Here is a 21,160-nt window from a genome sequence, read left to right on the forward strand (position 1 = left end):
TGTGAATGATTGTAAGCCTGTTTGCACTTTACTAGGTTGCTATAAAACCAATGGTGCCAAATGGTCAAGAGCTGGGTAATAATACTTCTGCCAATTTTAGAAGACAGTCTAAAGCTGGCGTTTCTTGTTTGTCTGGCATTCACAATTACTCTGAAATTAGTATAATTTGTTTGGTTTATTATAGAAATATAAAGCGTGAAATTCTATCCTAAAAGAGGGATGCCAGCTCACTGGAGACAGAAAAACTTTTTGTTCTTCTCATGTGGTAGGGTTGAGCCCATAGTAATAAGCTACATGAAGACAATGCCATTGCCTGCAAAGGAGATGATACTTAATTTTCCACATGCAATAGCACTACCTATTGGATAAACTTTGGAGGATGAAGTCATATTTGTTTTCTTTGCTTGTTTGCTTTTCTTTCTGCATGGACTGCCCCACTAATTTGCTTTTTTAGTCACCTTGAGCGCTCCTGAGCAGGAAGTGACAGAAGGGTGTCATCACGTTCATGTCGTCTTTGGCTTCTCCACCGATACTGTCAACAAGCCAAAACGTTTGAGCCAATTAAAGGTTTAGGCTGAGATACCGATGCATCTGCTCCCCGAACAATTCTTTCCTTATAGAAACATGTAATAACCTTAACTTGGATTAACAGTCCATTAACTGGGTTGGGCACTGCAACTTCATGGGAGAACACCAACCTCATGTTGGAGCAATGGTGAAGAAACCATTGTACTTACAGAGAGCTGACCTGTAAAAGCAAAGTGGTTAAACTCCCGCTCCTACTCTGGGCGAAGCTGCACCATACATTCATAGGCTACACCATACCCCTTCCACTCACTCAACCTGCTTTGGACCTTTATTGCAGTCAGGTGTCAGTGTTTTGGGTTTGTGGGTTGTTGCTTTTTCTTGTTTTTCTTATTTATTTTTTTTTAACCCATATCGTTTCATGCAATTGTGCTACCAAACAGTCATAAATAGTTAAACTAGACTAAAGGAAGAGGTGCTAGTACCGCCCATGTTAGCAGGCAAAAACTGTCACTGGGAAATATTTACATTTCACATTTGCAAGGCTACTTTTTTACCTCTTTTAAATTCCCACTGTGATAGGCATTTTTAAGGATACAAGAGTATGGGGGAAGGTAGAGAGATTCATATCGAAAAAGGATGAAACAAAATTGTCTACTGAGTGTGAAGCTGATCCAAAAGGGATGTTGTCAGTGGCAGGAGTAATGCTAGGGACAATGAACCCTGAAGATCAGCTCAGGTATGGGCTTGCAAAAGAGCATAGTGGCAACAAGAGCAGCACTTTAATTTTGGGTTGTGTGTCTGGAGAAACACTACCATGTAACACGTGTAACTCCTCTCCCTGTGAATCAGAGAGCCTAGAGAGGTTAGCAGGGTTACCTTAGTTTTAAGGTTAGCAGGCCCTTTGCCTGGCTTCATTAACAAGGAAGCAGTGGGATTTCCTGCTACTTCAGCGGAGACGGTACCAGACCTGGGAAATGGGCCGCAGACTCCCAGGAGTGAAGTGTGACTCAGCCAAGGGCTGGATGCTACTGGGACGGCTCACACAGGATTTGTCAGAGGGCCAAGGGAATGCGTGTCAGGCGTTGGTCATCTTCATGCTGTCATAGGTCTTCCACCCGTGGGAGGAGCTCACATGGCTGGTCTTTGCCCTGTAAGCCACAGGGTAAGCCTAGGGCTGCGGCACTAGATTTATGGCATTTGGACTGCCCTTGCTTTCCAAAAGCCTTGTCTGGAAGTGCCTGGGGACAGACTTGCAGTGCTGGTGACCCCCGTGTTCTCTGAGGCTGTCCCCAGAGGGGATGCCTGTAGTGGCTGTGCTGAGCCCCGGTGGGCCCCACGGTGGTGGCAGCAGGACGATGGGGATCCTGCTGCCCTGCAAACCACCGCCCACCCCACACACATCGCATGGCGACCTTCGAGGCCCCTATAGCACGGCGAACCCCGGTCGCACCTCTCCTGCCCCACAGCCAGCCTTGAGGCACCCTCTCCCCCCGCAGCCTCTCCTCGCACACCCGAGGGGGGCTCTGCAGCTCCCCGAGCTCCCTGCGCACCCGGGGCTCCCCCCGCGGCCGCGCCGTCGGGGCGCAGCCCCGGTGCCCGCCGGAGGCGAGAGGCAGCCGGCGGGGCGGAGGCAGGAGGCGGGCGGAGCCGCCCCTCCGCCGGGCGCGGAGCTATAAGAGCCCAGCGGAGCGGCGCGGCGCGCAGCGGGAGCCATGGGTAACCGTGTCACCCGCGGGGACTTCGAGTGGGTCTACACGGAGCAGCCTCACACGCAGCGCAGGAAGGAGATCCTGGGTACGTCGAGGGGCTGGGAAGCGTCCACCGCCCGGGCTGGATCGCACCCCTGGACGGGGAGAGCGGGGGGGAACTGTGCCGGCTCCCCCGATGTGGGTGCCGGCCGGGCTGCGGAGAGCGGGGGCTGCAGCTCGGAGGGGTGTTTTCCCCGTCGGGGGCTGGGGGGGGGGGGGGGAAGGGGCTGCTCTGCCAAACTCTCCCGGCGCCGCCTCGCTTTTTGGAGGAGGCAGCGGAGAGGCACGGCGGGGGCGCCGGCGGCTGAAGGGAGCCCTGTTGCACCGGACGGGGGTGACTGGGGAGCCCTCCTGCAGGCAGGTTTTCCCGGTGTCCTGGTAGTGCAATAAAATAAATGAGGATGTGGCTGAGCGTTTGCTAGAGAACGACCGAAAGTCCCCGCTGCCGGTCGGGGACAAGGTACACTCTTGTATTTTCATGTTGTACAGGCTGCGTCTGTCTGCGAACATGAGTGTGATGGGTTGGGAGGTTTTTGCTTTTGGTTCGGGGGTCTGAGTTTCTGAAAAGAACTAGTAATTCAGAATTGCTGCAGAATATTGTTGCGTATCTCCTGAAAACATCTTTTCAACGTTTTATTAATAAAGAAGATTTTGATCCACCCACCCTTCCCCAGTTTTGTTTGGGTTATTTGGTTGGGGTTTTTTCCTTCCCTTTAATGAGTATAAAGTTTTTAAAGATCTTTTAGAAAGGAAGGCACTGGGACTTGTGGCTGATGTGCTGCTCAGGGTCTATGATAATTGGGTGTAGTTTCTGAACTCCTCCACAATCTCATAGATTAATCTAAATTACAAAAACGTGTCTGGTATAGTTGTGGTGGTGGAATATCCTGGTCTAGGTTTGGATTATATGCAGGAAAATAATAATTATTTTACTATGTAATCATGGTAGAGAGTCAAATATGTTATTATAGAAAATGATGCTTCTTGGTGTCATACTATTCATCCGCTCGGTCAAGGGGACTATGTTTTGGTGAGCTACGGGTAGGAGTGTGTATGGTGGGTCTCTCTCCTCGCTATTCTCTTCTTTTCCTTATCTTGCTATAGAACAGGGACTGAAAACCATAATGAAGTTGTATTGTAAGGAGGTACTGGAGTAGTTGGACTTCCTTATCCTTGCTGCAGCAAACTCTTTTCAGGACCTTTCAACTGCCTACTTGCAGAGGGTTTGCCCCCAGTCTCTTTGGGTTCAGAACAGGCAGTTGGAATCAAGGTCCATCTGCTTCCTTGCAGCTCCCTCTGCCCCAGCTGTTGGGAGCAGAAGGAAGGACGTAGAGAAATACAGCATGGAAAGAGAGACATGGAAGATGTGGGCAGAACAATCTGTGTCTGACAAGGCAGAATGGATCATGAAACTAGTGTTTTGAATACCAAAATGTTACCAAAAGTTATTGAAACGATCATGATATCCCATATGATATTGGTATAATGATCATCACTGTATTATTCAAAGCCTGAGAGTCAGCAAATCCCTGGTATCTAGAGTATGTACTGACCAAAGTGTCTAGTGTCTACTGAGCTGGAGTGCACTGTAAGAATCTTACATACATATGAACAAATATCCATAAATATCCACGTATTTTACGTTTTTGTATATAGTGATACCTTGGGGACAGCATTCCATGCTGTTAAAGGAGGTATTTTCCTCTCAATAGGTTAATGATTTAGTTGCTAAGCACTGAAACTTGATTGTTTTCTGTTTAGGCTCAGCTTTTTGAAATGTCAGGCATGGCTACTTGGATTTAAATGTAAATTGAAATTATCCATTAGGAAAAAAATATGGGCAAACTGACAAGCACATAAGGCTGTTTCTTTCCACATAAGTGGTGTTTCCTTAAGCTGTTGCTCCAATATGTTTCTGTAGAGCAACTGGTCTGTCACAGAGTTGTATATCCTGGCTTGAGAGTTAGTGGCCCCGGTGTCTATAAGATTTTTGTAGTGGGTGACAATATGTCTGAATGGTAACTCCATGAGTCCAATTCCCCTACCACGGGCAGGGACATCTTTCACTAGCTCAGATTGCTCAAAGCCCCATCCAACCTGGCCTTCAACACTTCCAGGGACGGGGGACCCACAGCTTCTCTGGGCAACCTGTTCCAGTTGAGCAGCAGAACTATGAGCTGTGTTTATCAACAGGACTGGCTGGAAGTTAGCTTATGGCAGGACACTGTTGCAGTAGATGAACCTACTAGGGATGTGATTTCTCACGGCTATAATTATAGCAGCAAATACATCAACATTTTGCGCAAGAGAGAGGTGATACTTTCTCTCTTATCTCTTTGTAGTATCTTCCTCTTAGACTCTAGGTATTAATATGTAGTTTGTGCTTGGTACTGTCTAGGTGCCAGCTGTTTCTAAGTTACGGTGGAGATCTCTTGCCAAGCTGGCACTGCGACCCTGATCACGTTATTCACGTTCCTGAACATGTTATTCACGCTTTTCAGTTTATTGAACTGAATTGTTTTGTTGCTGTTCTCTCACCCTCTTGTTTATGAAAAGCCTGTTACTGTCCTGTGTCAGGACTGAGATTTGTGTAATGCTGCAGTGATCTGTGTTAGGAAAAGACCTGGCTAAAAACTAACCTGATGGAAGAAAGTTATTTTTCATCTGATTAGAGGGAGATACAACACAGGGGATAACACAAAGGGGATATCTACTTCTAGTCGAAATAGGATTTCTACTTCAGTAGCAGTAAGGGTCTGTTGGATTGAAATACTTGGAGAACTATGGTCTTGCACAGTGGGAAGTGTTGGTGTTTTTTCTCACTTGAGAGAAGATAAAGAAAATCATTGCTCAGATGCTGGTAACACCATAAGCAGACAATGAATGGTCATTTCACCTGCAAGCAGTTTTCCAATGGCAGGCAATGAGCACTATGTTGTGGCATGAAAAGAATGAGATCTTATTTGTGCTGTGGGTTGGATCTAGCTTCATACAATTACTGAAGGCTGGTCAGAAAACATCTTGCCTCATAGGATCGTTAGAATCACAGAATTGTAGGGGTTGGAAGGGACCTTCAGAGGTCTAGTCCAACCTCCCTGCCAAAGCAGGTTCACCTAGAGCAGGCTGGACTGGAACGTATCCAGGTGGATTTTGAATATCTCCAGGAAAGGAGACTCCACAACCTCTCTGGGCAGCCTGTTAGGGAAGCACTTGTTTGCTGCTGAGGATGAGGGCTGAATCAGTGTTGCTCAGGATAGGCTAGGAGCTCCTGAATGTGATCTAACATCCAAGAACAATTAATAAACAATTAATAAATATATAATTGGTTCTTTGGCAAGTTATTTTGGAGTGGAGATGGTGCGAGTGTTTTATATATGCTCTATCGTGTAGAAAGGCTGAGATGTTAGCCTATGCGTGGGGTGGATGGGTGGGTGGGGAGAGGTGGAACAAAATAAAAAAGCCAAAATCCATTTTATTTTAGCATTTAGCTGATTCGAGTATAATAGCTTCCAGCTCTGCTCACTTATTTAGAGATTAGTCTAGAGCTGACTGGAAGAGCTGACTCTTCTCTTGGCTATTTAAACTTCACATTTATGAAAATTCTGATAAATCGTACCTACTGAGATGCGCAAGATGCATATCACCTTAGCTTAAATCAAAGCTCTGAATTACATACGCTTCTGGCAAAGAACCTGTGAGTCTGTTTCCCCTTTATGCTGCAGTACGTGGGCACAGTGCTGCCACTGATGTGCATGTTCTCTGATGAGCGCATTTAGAATAGCTGCTATCTCAGCGCTCATGCCAGTTCCCAGTGGGGATCACCTATAAAATAAATCACATGAGCAGAAAGTCACCATTTTAGGTGCTTGTGGTCTTCTGCTGGAAATGTATTAAGTGCAACTGAAGGCTTCGGCTTACTCCACGTTGCAGGTTTTTGTTTCAGAGGGAGCTGGAAGCCCTCTTTCTTGCATTCCTACATCCCTTTACTCTGAACCAGCTAATAAACAAGCGTAAACAAGGAGGTCGTAGCTGCTGTCGTAGTGAGGTGCTGACACTATCTATCTCTGTCAACACCGGCAGTGTGGCACCACTGTGGTGCTTTGCCTCTGGTGGCCACTTCTAGGTGACCCAGCTCCCTTGGACCAGCTGGCATAAAGCAATTTAGGAACTTGTGGGTGGCAAATACAAGATTAAGACCCTTATCCTTGCACATATACAAGGATATACAAAAATTTAGTGCAATTAGTTGGGCCAGAAAGGTTTCTTATTAGTTTGGACACTGGAGGGGGCGGGGAACTGTTCAAAGGCAGAAGCTTTTGTCATGTACGTTGTCCTCTCTGTGTCCTACCTGTTTCCTGGCTCATGTATGGCTTGAATTAATCATAGTATCATAGAAGGGTTGGAAGAGACCTTTAAATATCATCTAGTCCAACCCTCCCAGCAATGAGCAGGGACATCTTCAACTAGACCAGGTTGCTCAGAGCCCTGTCCAACCTGACCCCATCCAACCTGACCTTGAATGTTTCCAGGGATGGGGCATCTATCGCCTCTCTGGGCAACCTGCACTAGCATTTCACCACCCTCATCATAAAAAATTGTTTCCTTATATCTAGTCTGAATCTTCCCTCTTCTAGTTTAAAGTGATTAGCCCTTGTCCTGTCACAACAGGCCCTGCTGAAACGTTTGTCCTCATCTTTCCTATAGGCTCCCTTTAAGTACTGGAAGGCTGCTATAAGGTCTCTCCGGAGTCTTCTCTTCTCCAGGCTGAACAACCCCAACTCTCTCAGCCTGTCCTCATAGCAGAGGTGCTCCAGCCCTCTCATCATCTTCGTGGCCTTCCTCTGGACCCGCTCCAACAGGTCCATGTCCTGTGCTGAGGACTCAAGTGTGCTGTGCTGTTTATGAGCATGTTCATGAGATGAATTGCTAGAAAGCAAAACTCTATCATGTCAGGAAACTGACTTCTTTTCTTTATTTTTTTGGTACATGTATCAGCTCCAGCATAGGGCATGAGGCAGTAAAGCTAACATCCTGTGCCTGGTGTCTCTTATTTGTTCTGGCAGGGACTCATAGTTGATAGAACATAGTCCACATAGCAGCATCACAGAGGGGTTTTCTTGCCTTTTCTTTAAAAGGCCTTCTAGAAGTTTTATACTAAGTAATATCTCCACTTTGACTATACCTGTATACTGCACTTGTGGTCAAAATACAGGAATATGAAGAAATAAGATTTCTTCTCTTGTTACTACTAGCTTCCCATGGCTGTGGGCAGGGCTGCTGCTCCTTTCAACCTCCATCACCTCTGCGCACAGCTCCCACTTGCCCACATCCAAACCGTCATCTCAGGAGCATTGTCAGTGGGAAAAGAGGATGAGTGAGGGTTCAGAACAAAATATTCACTGTCTCCTGAGGAGGAGGAACACCAAGACCTAGTGACTGACAGCTTCTCCAGAAACAATTAACTAAGCATCACTGTAGGGCTATGGTGAGTGCTCCTGGATCTCCAGAGAGGAAAATTAAGGAAAAAAGTGTGTAGTTAGAGTAATTTGTCAGTAGTGTTTCAGAGTGATATGTGCCTCTAGAAAGGTGACTGATGCTTAGACACAACACTAGAGTGATCTCTGTGAAATGTTAATTCAGTAAATGAGTTGTTTGGGAATCATGAACGCTTCTTAAAATATACTTGGAGCATTTGTTCTCTCTGGACTGTTGTACAAGAGGGAAATGCTGTCTCTCGTCATTGTGGTGCAGATTTCAACTGCTCTGAGGTTATGCTATAGAGACTGTGGAGCTGTTTGGGCAGAATTAACTACATCTACCCACTAAAGTGGGTACCACCACTACTAAAGCGCTTGCACTGCTTTTGTGGTATGCTCGGACAGAAAAGTCATGCTTCTGCACTGCTGTACATCTACACCAGTATCCCCACCCTCTGAATGGCAGTATGATGGACAAGCTGGAAGCAGCATATGTGGATAAGCAGTCTGCCAGGCTGAACTAACAGACTTTCCCAATGAGCTGGAGGCTGGAGAATGTGCAGCGGAAGCATCAGAGTAGCTGGAGCTGTCCTGGTCCTATTCTACTCTAAAGGGCAAATCCTGGTCCAATGTGGTCACATAACTGTGTGGGGGTTTGAATATTGGGGTTTTTTCCTCCTATTCCTGTGCCCTTTCGATGCCATGATTGTGCATAATGAAGAACTCATTATAGATTACATTTTATGGCCATCATGACCCCGTGCTTGTTGGGAAGCAATGGACTTTGATCGTATAGAAGCTGGTCATTTTTACACTGGAAAAGTGCTCAAGAAGACCAAAACACAAGCAATTCAGGAAAGAGCAGCATGATGAAAATCTTTGAGCAGGTGAGACTCTAGCAGTCTGTTTACTTCTCCAAGTGCAACTCATAGGAAACAAAGGTGGTCTTTATTGTGTGGCTGCCACAGGTCTGAAAGTCCTTTAAAGTTCCCAGTTCAGCACTGCACAGTAGCCCCGTGTCTGATTCTCTCTTGCCTTTGGGATGTGGAGGTGGCTGCCACTGGTCTACAGAGCCCTGGTTTGCACAGCCCAACTGATCACCTGCAGACATTTGTCACAGCAGCCTTACAGGGTTTTCAACTCTAAGTGCTCCATCTTGCCTTACTAGTATTCCTTCAGCTAAATGCAAGGCATGAACACGAGGGAAAAATGAGATACATCTTTGTGTCATCACCTTATATACAAACTGCAGTCATCGGGATCACTTAATTTGAGATTAAATGCATCTCACTGAAGAGTGCTTGGCCTCAGGTATTGAAAGGGTCAACATTTTGCATGTGAAGCGTTCCTGAACCAAACGCTTTCTGGCTGGCTACTCCACCAGCGGGGCTTTTAGCCTCCAGTGAGCCTACCAGCCCAGCTTGCCAGCCACCCCAGGGTTTCCCTGTGCCATGGAAACGGGAAGGGTTTATCAGTATTAATGATAAACAGACACACTACTGTGGTTTAACAAGTATGCAAAAATTTACTGTCGGAGAGGAGTTAATCATGTGTTGCATTTAATATTAAACCCTAGCAAGTTACTTAATAGCTCTCACCTGCGATAAATGCAACCCACCTGCACTGCTGCCTGCAGACACCGTTGCTGCTGGTTGGAAGTTACTACTCTGAAACCTTTTAAATGTAACCTTCAATCCTTGTTAGCTGCAACAAAAAGAAATGGGTCCAAAACTTCCATTGTCTCAAACTACAACATACAACATCTCTTAGTCGTTTCCCCATCCCCTTAAAATTTTTTTTGGTCAAAATCTTACCAGGCTGAGGAACAGATTTGGTTGGTTTACATCTCTTCATCTCTTCTGATGACTGCAGTGACTTATCTCTGGTATTTCTTATATTATAGAATAGATTCTATTACTGTAACAGATTTTTCTGACCAGGTCATTTTATCAAGTTACTCTTTAGAATAGATATCCTGGCATTTTTTGTAAAATTTTGGTACCTGTCTAGGTACCAGAGAACAATTTCTAGCCCGCTAGCATTTCTAATGTGAAAACTCATTCCAAAAGCTACAAAAACAAGGACAAAAACTAAACAGCAAAACCAAAACCCCTGTGTTTTCTGAAGATTTTTATCAAAAAGTTTGGCTGACTTCAAAAAGATGTGAACTTTTACTAGGGCATTCCCACCCACTTAGAAAATTTCTCCCCTGCCTGAATACTCCTCATGGTAATTTTGCCCCCTTGCCCTCACAAGGGGAAGAGTTGAGAATATCCCTTTTCACACCATCTTCCACAATGCCTGTCTAATCTTTATTGTCTCTAACCTCTGTTAAGCTGGGCTGAAGTTGGCCAACAGGCCCAAAAGTTGTCTGAAAGGTTGCAGAACATGAGCAGCTCAATCTGCTTCCTGTAGTGCTTCATCTCTCTGACTTTCTGCAAAATTTTCAGGGTTTGTTTCTATAAAAACCTTCTCTGTGTTCTGCCCCCAGTGCCTGCTACTGCTTGCAAGGTCATGTGAAGTTGTGTATTGTCTCCCGCCTTTGTTTATAGTATATACAGCTGTATAGGTGCAAATCATTATAATCTGCTTTTATTGCATTGGTATCATACAGTGACAGTCAGATATTTACTTTTCTATTCATAAAATAGGCCTATCAAACTTACAGGGACACACTGTGTAACCTCAGGGTTCAGAAGGAGTGACTTGTCCTAGAGTCTTATCTACGTAAGCTGTAATTATTGAGAAATGCAGAGTATGAGTAAGAGGAGGGAGGCCAGCGGGTAGGTAAAAGCCATAAAACGGTGGAAATATTCATGTGCAAGTTAATACTGGATGCGAGAAGTGTGGGTTTGTAAAGAAGGGACCTGAAGCAATGAACAGCACCTAGAAGATAAGCTGTACTTCTCTGTGTATTTTCTTTTTCTTAAAAGGACAAATGAATGGCCAGTGGAACTAAAGATCAGTAATCTGGTCCTGTCCTGACCCAGGTCAGACCGGGCAAGCCTAGTCCATGTCTCTCTGAGGCTGTACTGCAGTATTTGTGAGGCTGCATGAAGCTGTTGTGTGATTATTGATGTGACTTTCATGCCTGTTTCTGGTGTGTGACTTGGGAACAGGGTAATGAATAGGAACAGAGAAACAATGTTTGTCTCACAAGCTCTTGATAGCATTACTGACTTAGTTGTGATGTTACCATGTGCATAGAGTTGTACACATTGTAAGCACTGGTGAACACTCAACTACTTAGGAATTATTTTTTTTTTAATGCTATATTTGTCATCTGACTGCAGAGCAAAACCTGGCAAGCCTGTTGCTCAGCCCTCTTCCACTGCTAAGTATGTCTGAAGCAACAGTATGAAAAGGGCTACAAAGAAGGCAGTTGTATCCCTTTTGCGGAAAACAGCAACTGGATTGGGCAAAATAAAAAGGGAAATGAAAAACTTGACAGAAGGTGCTTCTTAGAGCTTAAATCTGGTGGGTTTTGGCATAGTAATACTCATCCTTGTGAAGGCACATGATGCCATATATTGACCATCAGGATAAATTTTATTTTTGTGTATGTGTGTGTGTATATATATATCTCAATATCAGTCACAATTGGACATGATGCTAGCAGTGGGAATGGATCCCACACATTAGGAAAGCTTTCATTGTAGTGGCAACCCTGCTTTGGAATTGCCACTTCATAAAACATACCATGATAAAAATAGAGTGCCAGTGGTGATTATTTTTACCTAATTGTGATCTAATAAGGCTTTCTCTGTATTTTTCCCTTTAGCAAAGTATCCAGAGATCAAGACTCTGATGGGACCGGATCCACATTTAAAGTGGATTGTATCTGGAATGGTTTTCGTGCAGTTTCTAGCATGCTACCTGGTGAAAGACTTATCTTGGAAATGGATTTTCTTCTGGGCTTATGCTTTTGGGGGTTGCATCAACCATTCTCTGACCCTAGCCATCCATGATATTTCACACAACGTCGCCTTTGGGAACAAGCAGGCCAAGTGGAACCGATGGTTTGCAGTCTTTGCCAACTTGCCGATTGGCATCCCTTATTCTGCCTCCTTCAAAAAATACCACATTGACCATCATCGGTACCTTGGTGGGGACAGCCTGGATGTGGACATTCCCACAGACTTTGAAGGCTGGTTCTTCTGTACGCCACTTCGGAAACTGCTTTGGCTTTTCCTCCAACCTCTATTCTACAGTCTGAGGCCGCTGTATGTGAACCCCAAAGCAATTACACGGATGGAAATTTTTAATGCTCTTGTCCAGTTTTCTATAGACCTTATAATTTACTACCTTTGGGGGCTCAAACCTATTATTTACTTAATAGCAGGTACAATTCTTTGCATGGGTTTACATCCCATTTCTGGGCACTTCATAGCAGAACACTATATGTTCTTGAAAGGGTATGAGACATACTCTTATTACGGACCTCTGAACTGGCTCACCTTTAATGTAGGGTACCACATGGAGCATCATGACTTCCCCAGCATTCCTGGATGCAGGCTGCCAATGGTAAGCATGGCATTGCACGAGTGAATCGGTTTTTTATAAAAGCTGCTAAACTTTGGGAAGAAATCACTCCGAATCATAGCAATGGATCAATTTTAAAAAAGAAAAAGGAAGCTTTGGGATTTTTTTCTAATGCTTTCATTTTAAGCAGGAGATTGAGAGAAATGGCTGCAAAACTGCTGTAGTATTTAGTTTATTTGATGGAAACAAGAACATCTGAGCCTCAGAGGGTTCAAGGAATACTTTTTGCATGTCAAAATCCTCCAACAACGCTCTAAATTTCTCCATTTCTTTCCCTCAGCCACCAGGTTTCATCTCTTTGAAATTTTAAAGGCCCATCTAAAGTGAGACAGGTGGCAATTACTACTTGAAATTTGTCTAACGATCAATCTGCTAACTATATTGCTTGATTATCATCAAACAAAAGTCCTTCTATTTTTGAGGTGACGTAAGTATCGGGGCATGTTCCAGCCTGACACATATAGCACTAGAAAATAAAGCCCCACTCTACATGACTTGTTTTAGCTCTGCCCCACCCACAGAAACTGAGGATGCCTGATTTGTCATTGGGAAAGTGGTGTGGCTTTCCTCTTTTGAAAGTCAAGTCCCTTTTTGTTTATGTTTTATCAGTTGTGGGAATCAAATTTGCAAAGCCCAGGTGTCTAGGAATGGTTTTCAATCTCCCTCCAGGTATGTAGCTGCTCTTCTGGGTTTTAATACAAGGGTTCCTTGGCAGGTGCTCACAGTGTTAGAGGTACGTGCCTTCAAAGTGTTATTCCTACATACAAATCCTCTGGCATAGTAGGAAGGAAACATCTTCTGTCTCTGGTTGAATGCAAGGTTGGGGGCTACTACTGTAACACCCTCATGAGGTGGAGGTAGAGCTGAAGAGGCTGAGGTTCAGGAGCTGTGACCTCCCCACTACTGCATAACTTCTACAACTTTTATCATGCAGGCAAACCCTGCCTTACGGGTTAACGTTCTTCATCACAGAAACACTGTGTGAGAGGAGACTCAAAACAAGAGGAGATTTTCTTGTGGTGTAGAAGAGTGTGGGGAGCCTCTCTATAGCCTGTAGTTCTGTTTTATTACTGCTGGAGGTCTGTCCTGGAGAAGCTGGCCATTCCTGGTGGAGTTCAGAGCAGCCGGTAAAGCAGCCCCCATTCACAGGTGAAGTTCTCCTGTCAGGCACTCCCATTGCTGATACACCCGATAGCTCGGCTGGGAAGTGTATGAGCTTAGCTTTAGCTTCCAATGTTCAAACTTGTTAGATAGGCTTAGATACTTAGATTACTGAAATGTAAATAGAAGAAGAGGAGGAGGTTAGCTCTGCATCTTACATGAGGGAGGTGAGTGACTAATTGAACTTGCTGGGACTGTTGCACCAGACCTGATTGAGACCTGAAAAGCCCTTCCCCACCCACATCACAAATAGTTCAGCCTAATTCCTCGAGGCAGTGCAGCAGCTGGAAGTGTCTGCCCTCCTGTGTAAAGGGGATAGAGTTATTAGTTGAATTTCATAGGCTTGTGCTCTGTGTTTCTAGCTCTTGGGCAACTGGGACTTGCCCTGCTGGTGGAGGAGATGTCAGGCTTGTCAATCCTTGTTGCCTGACAGAACTATATGGAAAACTGTGAGTCTTTGATGAGTGATCAATTACAAGAGAAAATCTATTATGAAGTGAAAATCCTTTGGTGTAACAGTTACTGTAGAAAAGCCTTTGTCCATTGAAGGAAGTTGGTTATTCTTCTCTGCAAACTGAGGAGAAGTATTCTCTGCCCGTTTGGTTGAAGGAGATAAGGGGACAGCTCCTCCTTGGATACTTTTAATGTTTGAACTTCATAACAGGTAGGGGTATAAATCACCCCTTGGTCTCCTCTGCTTAACCTCCCAAAAATTCTTCACTCAGCAAGTCTAGTTTTTTCAGATCTGGTCTCCTAAGCACTTGAACTAATAGTTGAATTGTGCAATATGGATGACCTCTCAGTATAGCTATTTTTATTTTTAGTTGTTGGCAAGTATTTGATTCCTGCCTGATTGATAGCAGGGGAGAAATAGGATCATAGGATAACTGGATCTTAGTCTTGGAAAGTAACTGGCTCTTCCACTTGCTTATCAGAAAAGTAAATTCAGCTTTGTCCTTTGTTACAGGTGTCTCATTCAGAATGTTCTGAGTAATGTGTTTGCCACTGGAAAGACCTTTACCCTAGGAGTGTGACAGATTTGAAAGAGGAAGAATTAGGCTGTGCTGTAAGCCTATAGATATTACAGATGAGTGACATGAGTGTGCAGTAAGAACTTGTCCCACTAGTATAATGAGAGATTTTGCAAGAGACCATGAAATTTAACATAATAATGAGGTACCTGCTCTAAAAAAAAACCCTATAGACATACAACTAGACTAGTCTATGCATGAAGCCTTATAACTGTAAAATATTCATTATTTACCAAGTGAGTAAGAAGATCCATTCTTCATTGTCTGAAGGATTGAATATACTTATGGAGAGAGGGGACAGGAGAACAAGGAGGAAGTCAGTACTCTTCCTACAAACTGCAATAAAAACTGCAGTGTTACCAGAGGCAAACTAGTTACTCATTAAGTTTGTGGGAAAAGGAAAAGACATGGTATGAAACCAGATTTATTGGACAGACAAGATTGGAAAACACGGTAGATGTGCTGGTTTTGAATTGCAGATTCCATTAACCCTGTGACAGCCAGGAGGGCTAGCTTGAGCACTCCCCCGCCGGTCAAGGACTATGGAAGGAACTTCTGTAATATGCCTTCTAGCATTCTAAACATAATTTTTCAGCTTCTTGTCATAAGTATCTCAAGCTTCCATACAGCCCCAGGACAAAGGCTCTGTAACAGCCATGGTGAAATATGAGGTTGCATTTAACTTTTGCGCCTAATACAGTGGATAGGATCGGGATCCCATTGCTGTGCTCCACAAGCACAAACCCAGAAGCAAAGTTTCAGTCTAAAAGAAGTGATTTCTTACCTGCCACCTTGATCTACTTGAAGACCCTCAATATACCAGGTGCCAAGGGCCTAATAAGCTTCTTGCAGACTTTGTGATCTCTTGTTGTCCTTCCATGATACTTTCCATGCACAAACTAGCAATGAGTTAAGACTTACAGTTGAGATCTGTAAGGAGGAAGGGAGGGAAGAATTGAAGCAAATGGATGATCTCCAATGCAATATGGAAAGCTTGAGGGGGAAGTCAGGAGCAGGATCTAGGAATGCTTTGACACAGTGCCATCTTCTTTGAGATGATCTGTGATCTGGCTGCAAAACTTGCTAGCTGGAAACTGCCTTCCGCAGGTTTTGTACTGCACCCAGAATGCAATGTGGAAGATGACTCTTTTAGCCTAAACTAAACAGCTGTATTTCAATGTTGTATTTAAAAGGGAATATGCATTAAAAACCAATTACTTTCACTCCACCCACACACTCCCCGAATTTTCTGGTAGGTAAGGAAGAGATAATTTTGTTTTACATATGGAGATGCTGAAACAAATTAAAAGAGATTAAGTGGTTTTGTCAGGAAACTTTTTTGTCTTGATCCACTGTAAAAGAGAAAAAATTTTTAAAATTCTTTCCTGCCATATGATAGCAAAATGGGAACATGCACCTGCCTTTCAGAAGTTCTCCCTCTAACTGCATTAATTAAATTTTCCCTCTTCTCCCTTTGTCGAAAACACTTTATTTCAGTTTACCTTCTCCTATCCATTGCTTATGAACATCTCATACAGTTTTCCTGCCCAGAGCACAGGGACCTTGCTGATGGTGCAGGTGGTGCCTGCCTTCTGCACAAGGTGCTGCTCAGCACCAAGCCAAGAAGATCAAAGAACTACTTTGTGTACATGTGAGTCACTGGTCTAGGGTAACACACGCCTGGTCACCTCTTGTGGGCTTCTCATACCAGGCTTCTCATTCAGAATGAGCTGCCACCGTACTGTGCAGGAAGGTGCTAAACAGATATGGTTGGTGAACAAGCAACTCCTCCACACCTGATGCTGGCAAGCACCTTGCCAGCTGTGTCTGGGCTGCCAGCTCCCAGAATGGGGTGTGTATGACCTTCTTCAAAATCACTGCTGAGTATTTTGATCAATCATCTTAATTATCCAATAATACTTGTATTCTAGGTGCTTGGTTTATACCTGTACTACAACTGCAGAATGTGTATGGAATGTATTTAAGGGCAAGTTTCCAGACTTGCATGATATGTCCACCTGAGCTCTTCAGTACTATGCCCAGTGCTAGACTGCTAGACAGCACTGGACTGTGCTGGGCATAGCTGGGCAACCATAGGCTGTTTATTGGCCTCTTCTCTGAACAATTTTTTCCTATTTAGTCACTGGGGTCATTTTTAGTTAGCCTTTGGTGCCGAAGGGCACAGCCACTGCCTAAGACATTGTTCCTAGGAGCTGAACTGTTTTCTGCGAATCTCCATCCCTCCACTTCCATATGCGAGGGACAATACGGAAAGACTTTCTGAAGCCCTCGTGGTGGTCAGAGTCTAACATGATCAAGAGCTCTGCAGAATAATGTAAAGAGCTGAGAAAACATGTCTGGTCCAGACCTTTTGTTTCTTTGGGCAAGAAATATATGGGGGCTCTGGAGAAGAGGGGAATGGTAGACTTGCCATATGAACTTGGGTAGTATAGATGAGGGCTGAATTACTGTTGCTAGTCAAAATTCAGGTAGAACTTCTGAAATGGAAGTAGGAGGGAAGGTCTGTAAGCAGCAGTGTGCTAGGGAATGACCACATCAGAGCTGGAGTGAAGCTTTGGGGGCTGGGTATCTGAGATCCCCTGTGTGTTTGCATAAGGCCTCACTAGTGGCTTTCATTCAAGGGAGCTCACGGTCTAAATAGTCCTCCCTCTCATCCTTTGGATATTTCAATTACCCAGCTAGGAAAAGGGAGGATACAAAACCCAAATTAAATTATTTCTGACTTGTTACAGAAGGAGCTAAATCTGCATCTCCAGAGATCTTACCTGGTGCCTGGAAATCGCCCTTCTTCCAGTCATTAACAAATACCTCTAAGGGAAAATGCTGATATTATCTGAACCCCATTGAAAATTAACCACATTTGAAGCACAGACCAACACTTTAAAGCAGGATATAGGGAATTATATATCAGAGGTATTCAGTGGAAGGTGGAATACAGTCAGACCGGAACTGAATCTTCCACCTCCAACACAAGACTACCATGCCATGAGCACGAGGAGTGCATAGGAGCTGAGGTACAAAAGTAGAAGATCTTAATGGAACTTGTACGTCACCCAACCTACCTCACTGGGAAGTGTCTGCTAGGAAGCTGAATTAATGAGGTAACTGGTGGTGAGCGGTACTGGCTTATAATTTAACTTTTGCTGGGATTCTCCCCTCTTCACAGACAGCCAAAACGCTGTGCTAAGATTCTACCATTACACCTCAAATGCTGATGAGACCCTCCTCCCAGATGACAATTTCTGTGTAACTATTTTGCTCATCACTGGAAGTCCGTACTGTGCTTAGCATAGCTGGCTTTAAAATTCTGCAGGGTTTCTAAAGCAACAAGTCATGCTGTCCAGCAGGACAAGCTACTCTAGAACAGAGCTTTGTTTGTCTAAGAGGTGGAGCTGTAATAAAACCATGCCCAAGAAATTTATGTACAGGTGTACGATAGTTAACAGACTCTGCTGCTTCATAAGTGTGTTCAAAAAGCAGAGCATCTAGCTGGAGCAGGGGCTAATGATAACTTGGGGATCCTCATAGCCTCCTGAACCTGCCAGGTTTGAAGCCTCTTTGTCCTCTGGTTCTGGCCTTACTACCAGCGCCATCCCCAACAATGCGCAATGCTTCTCTGGTGGCAACACTCTTAAGACTTGGGGATTTGTAACAGGGCTGAAGTTTTATTGGACTCATGATCTAATATTGAATCTTGCACCATTTTTAACACCAGACTGAAGAGAATGGACCGCCCCTGCAATTTCCTCTGCCTGCTGGAGGAACCCGTCTCTCAGATTTACATCACGGTAGCAGAATGGAGGAAAGAGAACTAAGTGTAGGCAAGGCTGTGGCTGGCATGTTCTCAATTGGTATTTCTTTCCTACCCGGAACCCTCAGCAGATGAGTATAACGAGTGGCAAGCAGGGCTTTAAATACAGTGTGTTGGAGTCTTGACAATTTATAAGGTGGATTAGTCATCTCATTGTGGAGATCCCTCCACCTCCCAAATGAGAGAAAATAGTTCTGACTGAAGGCAGTGATCCATCAACTTTCAATTTCTGACATGGTGAGGCAAAACTGACAGCAGAAATCTGCTAAGAAGTATCTAAATGTGTTTAAGTACAGCTCGTTTGGCTGAACTTCAGAAGTTCACAAGCGGTAACAAGTAACTTTGGGTTATGGCTGTGCTATCAGATCTGTACGTGAAGACTGACACGCACCTGACTCTGCAGCTAAACGGCTCGTTCTCTCTCTTCTTCTTCCAGGTGAAGAAGATTGCAGCAGAATATTACGATAACCTCCCACATCACCAGTCCTGGATTCGAGTTCTCTGGGACTTTGTTTTTGATGACACTATTGGCCCTTATTCAAGGGTTAAGAGACTATGCAAGCTGGCGAAAGAAAGCTAATGGATTAACTCCGCCTGCTGCATCCGTGTTTTGTTTGTTCATTTGAATGACTTGAGTTTTCTGCAGAAGCAGAAGGATGTTTGTGTGTGCTGAAGTAGCATCAGTGTGTGCTCCTTAGACCAAGATGATGAGTGTGAAAATGAAGCAGTTGGATGCACTATTTCAGACTATTGATACTTTTTAATAAAGGATATTTGTATATGTAGCCCTTAGAATCTAGATTAGAGTGAGCTATGATTATGTGAAACTTTGGTCTAGGCTTAGAATTAACTTCCTGGGCCACATGTGAGCTTTGACCTGGTCTGAAACAGAGAATGGTGCGTGTATGTGCGAGCACGCATGTGTGTAGTTGAGGACTAGCTTCTCCTCGTGCCAGATTAGGTGTGGATGCTCTGCGTGCACAGGACTCTAGAAGCCAGGAGGACCAGCATGCAGCAGCAAATGATACTTTCTGGAGAACACAAGGGTGCCTTTAGCTCAATCTAATATCTTACTTCTGACAATGGCTGGTAGCAGAGATTTTGTATATGCGATGAAATATGTGTATATTTTTGTACATTTTGATCATTATTTTAGTAGCTGCTGTTTGACCTTTATTCCAGGACTTTGTGTAAACTTTTTCTGAATCCGTTTCTATTCTTAAGATCTAATGCTCAGTGTTGCTAAGTGGCAGAGATGAAGTGTGACGTGAAGAAACCCTTCCTTTAGGCTTCTGCTTGCTGTCTGATCAGCAGCCTGGATGTGCCCCCAGAGGAACTGGGTGGTCCCTCCTCACTCACCTTTTCAATAATATTCATAATTTCTGGTTTCTCATACTTTTCCCCACTATAAGACCTTCTGAGGGTGGGAAGGTGCTAGATTTAATTGCTGCTTACCAAGATTGTTACTATTCCTGATCATCTTTCTTGGTCTTCTCTGTATTATAGCCCTTTCTGTGAATAGGAGTATGTGACAGTGAAGACATGGAGACATTATGGTAGTATTTGTTCCTAATTGCTTTCAGAATCATTGTAAGTTTTTCGTTCTATCATTCAAGGGGCACCGACTTGACATTTGGGAAGCACATGATACTCCAACTATGTAAAAGCTGTCACTGGCGGGGCTAAGGGGATGGGTATTAAGGGAACGTGGTGCTGGGATTGTTTCTCCCCCTAGGTGTCTTACTTTGTGTTATTCACATTAACCTTCATCTGCCGTGTCTACCCACTGGAATAAATCTTTCTGCCTGTCCTCTCTGACTATCAACTTCTGGCTACCCTCAATAATTATGTGTCATCAAAACCCTTAATTACCATACCTTTCTCCAAGCATAACGATATCCTGGGAGTCAGGAGTTCAGATGCCATCTTATAACTTCCCTCCACCCTGGACAGCTGACAACTTATTTCTGCCCTTACTAAGTGGTTAAAAGAGAATAGATCTATGAAGATCCTCGTATACCCTAACCCTCTAACAATATGACTTTTTTGTTTTCCTCGGGAAAATCATGTCTGTAACAAAGAAAAGGATTATTCTGCATTGCTTTTGGTCTCTCAAAGTATGCCATTAGACCTGGGAAGCCCGATTTCCTCAATAAACACAGTTTCATTCCGTTCTCCTACAGCACCGGATCCAATGAGTCAGTCTGTCCTTGAGCAAGCTTGGTGTACCGGGCAGCTGAGCCTGTCCTTGGGTGTCTGGGTAAATACCTTTGTGATGCAGGGGCTGAACACCAGTTCATTCACACATACTGTTTTGGTCTTGTTCTCTTCTGGAAAAGATGAGGAAGAACAGGATTTCTTCTAACGCTTCAGACTTCAGTGGTTCTTCAGGTACCTTTTCTCCCAGACGAGGAGGCTTTGGTGTGGGAACCACCATTGAGTTCTTTGTGTTCATGTGAGGAGCTTCACTTTTTAATTAATTTGCTTCAGTGTTGCTGCCACTCCATGATCACATATTCAACTTCCCATGTTCTTAGCAAGCTTGGCCAATGTCGCAAGTTAATATAAAAACCATAATAAAGATTATGCTATCTTCTTCCATCTGACTACTGTCCTTCTCCTCTATGGAGAGTCACCTTTCTGTAATTCCCTTACTCAGCTCTTCCATGATGCGATCACCTGTGTGGTCTGTAGATTACCAGCCTAGCCTGACACAGAGGCTGTGGTGTAAATAGAGGGTAGCCAAAATTGGCAATAGCTTCTTATCCTGCCTCCCATCAGTATTTCCATGACAGTCCCACCTTGCTTTTTCCCGGCAGCCCCACAGCCCTCCTGCTCTGC

General features: G+C 44.3%; 1 protein-coding gene across 1 annotated transcript; it reads left to right on the top strand.

Moving 5' to 3' along the window:
* The first annotated feature begins 2,240 nt into the window (after positions 1 to 2,240).
* Positions 2,241 to 20,500, top strand: DEGS2 (delta 4-desaturase, sphingolipid 2). Its single transcript, XM_074148588.1, has 3 exons — positions 2,241 to 2,322; positions 11,535 to 12,277; positions 18,756 to 20,500. The coding sequence occupies exons 1-3, from the start codon at positions 2,241 to 2,243 to the stop codon at positions 18,897 to 18,899; spliced, it is 969 nt and encodes a 322-aa protein (XP_074004689.1). The 3' UTR covers positions 18,900 to 20,500.
* The last annotated feature ends 660 nt before the right edge of the window (positions 20,501 to 21,160 follow it).

This window comes from Numenius arquata, chromosome 6 (genome assembly GCF_964106895.1).
Source record: "Numenius arquata chromosome 6, bNumArq3.hap1.1, whole genome shotgun sequence".
Taxonomy (NCBI): Eukaryota; Metazoa; Chordata; class Aves; order Charadriiformes; family Scolopacidae; genus Numenius; species Numenius arquata.

Coding starts and splice junctions, on each gene's coding strand:
- DEGS2 (XM_074148588.1), top strand. CDS start 2,241: ATGGGTAACCGTGTCACCCGCGGGGACTTCGAGTGGGTCTACACGGAG. Junction 2,323..11,534: donor GCGCAGGAAGGAGATCCTGG/GTACGTCGAGGG, acceptor TTTTCCCTTTAG/CAAAGTATCCAGAGATCAAG. Junction 12,278..18,755: donor CTGGATGCAGGCTGCCAATG/GTAAGCATGGCA, acceptor TTCTTCTTCCAG/GTGAAGAAGATTGCAGCAGA.